Source organism: Bison bison, unplaced genomic scaffold, assembly GCF_000754665.1.
Source record: "Bison bison bison isolate TAMUID 2011002044 unplaced genomic scaffold, Bison_UMD1.0 scf7180017864192, whole genome shotgun sequence".
In the NCBI taxonomy this organism is placed as follows: domain Eukaryota; kingdom Metazoa; phylum Chordata; class Mammalia; order Artiodactyla; family Bovidae; genus Bison; species Bison bison.
The window spans coordinates 3,836,285-3,837,578 of record NW_011494764.1 but is presented as its reverse complement, the minus strand read 5'-3'; the positions used below and the strand labels follow the sequence as shown (position 1 = coordinate 3,837,578).

General features: G+C 59.3%; 1 protein-coding gene across 1 annotated transcript in view; it reads left to right on the top strand.

Moving 5' to 3' along the window:
- The window catches only part of LOC104991485 (AFG3-like protein 1), a 29,879-nt gene extending 28,887 nt beyond the window's left edge, over window positions 1–992 (top strand). The window contains exons 14-15 of the mRNA XM_010843983.1: window positions 4–139; window positions 964–992. Coding sequence (XP_010842285.1) covers window positions 4–139; window positions 964–992 — 165 coding nt within the window. The remainder of the gene's footprint in view (window positions 1–3; window positions 140–963) is intronic.
- Window positions 993–1,294: the final 302 nt, after the last annotated feature.

The following is a 1,294-nucleotide window of genomic DNA, read 5'->3' as shown; positions in this document are numbered from 1 at the left end:
GAGGTGCTGGAGCGGGCGGACATGGTGGAGCTGCTCGGGCCGCGGCCGTTCGCCGAGAAGGTCACCTACGAGGAGCTCGTGGAGGGCACCGGCGGCCTGGAGGAGGACATGGCCCTTCCCGAGGGTCTGCAGGGCTGGCGTGGGGGGCCCACTGCAGGAGAGCCCAGCCTAGCGCCTCCGCCTGGAGAGCAGCCTCTGGGACCCCAGGAAGCAAATTAAAGCACATATAACCTGAAGCAATGGCACCCCACTCCAGTACTCTTGCCTGGAAAATCCCAAGGACGGAGGAGCCTGGTGGGCTGCAGTCCATGGGGTCGCTGAGAGTCGGACACGACTGAGCGACTTCACTTTCACTTTTCACTTTCATGCATTGGAGAAGGAAGTGGCAAGCCACTCCAGTGTTCTTGCCTGGAGAATCCCAGGGACGGGGGAGCCTGGTGGGCTGCCGTCTATGGGGTCGCATAGAGTCGGACACGACTGAAGTGACTTAGCAGCAGCAGCAGCAACCCGCAAACAGCTTTCTTCCAATCAGGGTCCTTGAAGACCATGGGCTTCCTGCTCCTTGCAGGCACCCTTCCACCGAGGGGAGCTGGGACCTGGTCACTGCAAGTGCCCTCACCTGCCTCAGGGAGAGAAGGCCCAGTTCAGAAGCCCTCACAGGTCGTGAGGTTCAGCAGAAGTGTGTAAGCCCAGAATCAGGGAATGGCAGTTTGGGTAGTGGAAAGCTAGCTGGTCCTCACGGATGGAGCTCAGCACTCCCACAGCCTTATGGCCGGGGTGGGGGGTGGCTTAGGGGTCTGAACCTGAAGGGGAGGGGTTGCCGTTTTCTCAGGGTGGGGCTTTGTTGCTGGCATGTCTCTGGGAAGCTGTTCCTGGTGGCCTGGTTTTGTTAGAATCCAGAAGGTGGCTCTGGACAGGACAGCCCCTGGGGGTGCAGCTAAGCTCTTGGGCTGAGGCCGGCAGTTGTCTGGTTGGACCTGGAGCGAGACTAGGGCCCGGTCCCAGGGAGCTGGGGTTAGTGGAAATGGCCCCACAGGTCCCCAGCACACAGCCAGGGGGCTGGAGTCTTCAGAGTATTGATGGTAGCAGCAGTTCCTGCCTTGAAGGGATGGGGGGACAGGCATTCTGGGCTGACAGTGAGTGAAGGGTTGCCACCCCATGTTCCCCCCTGTTGCCAGCCCAGCCCACACACAGGGCCTTGGGGATGAAATTTTCCACATCGTTTGGTATGTTTGCCTCAAAAATAGAATTTCCAACTTGGGACAAACACTTTCAACTTTGCTCTTTGTAGAAC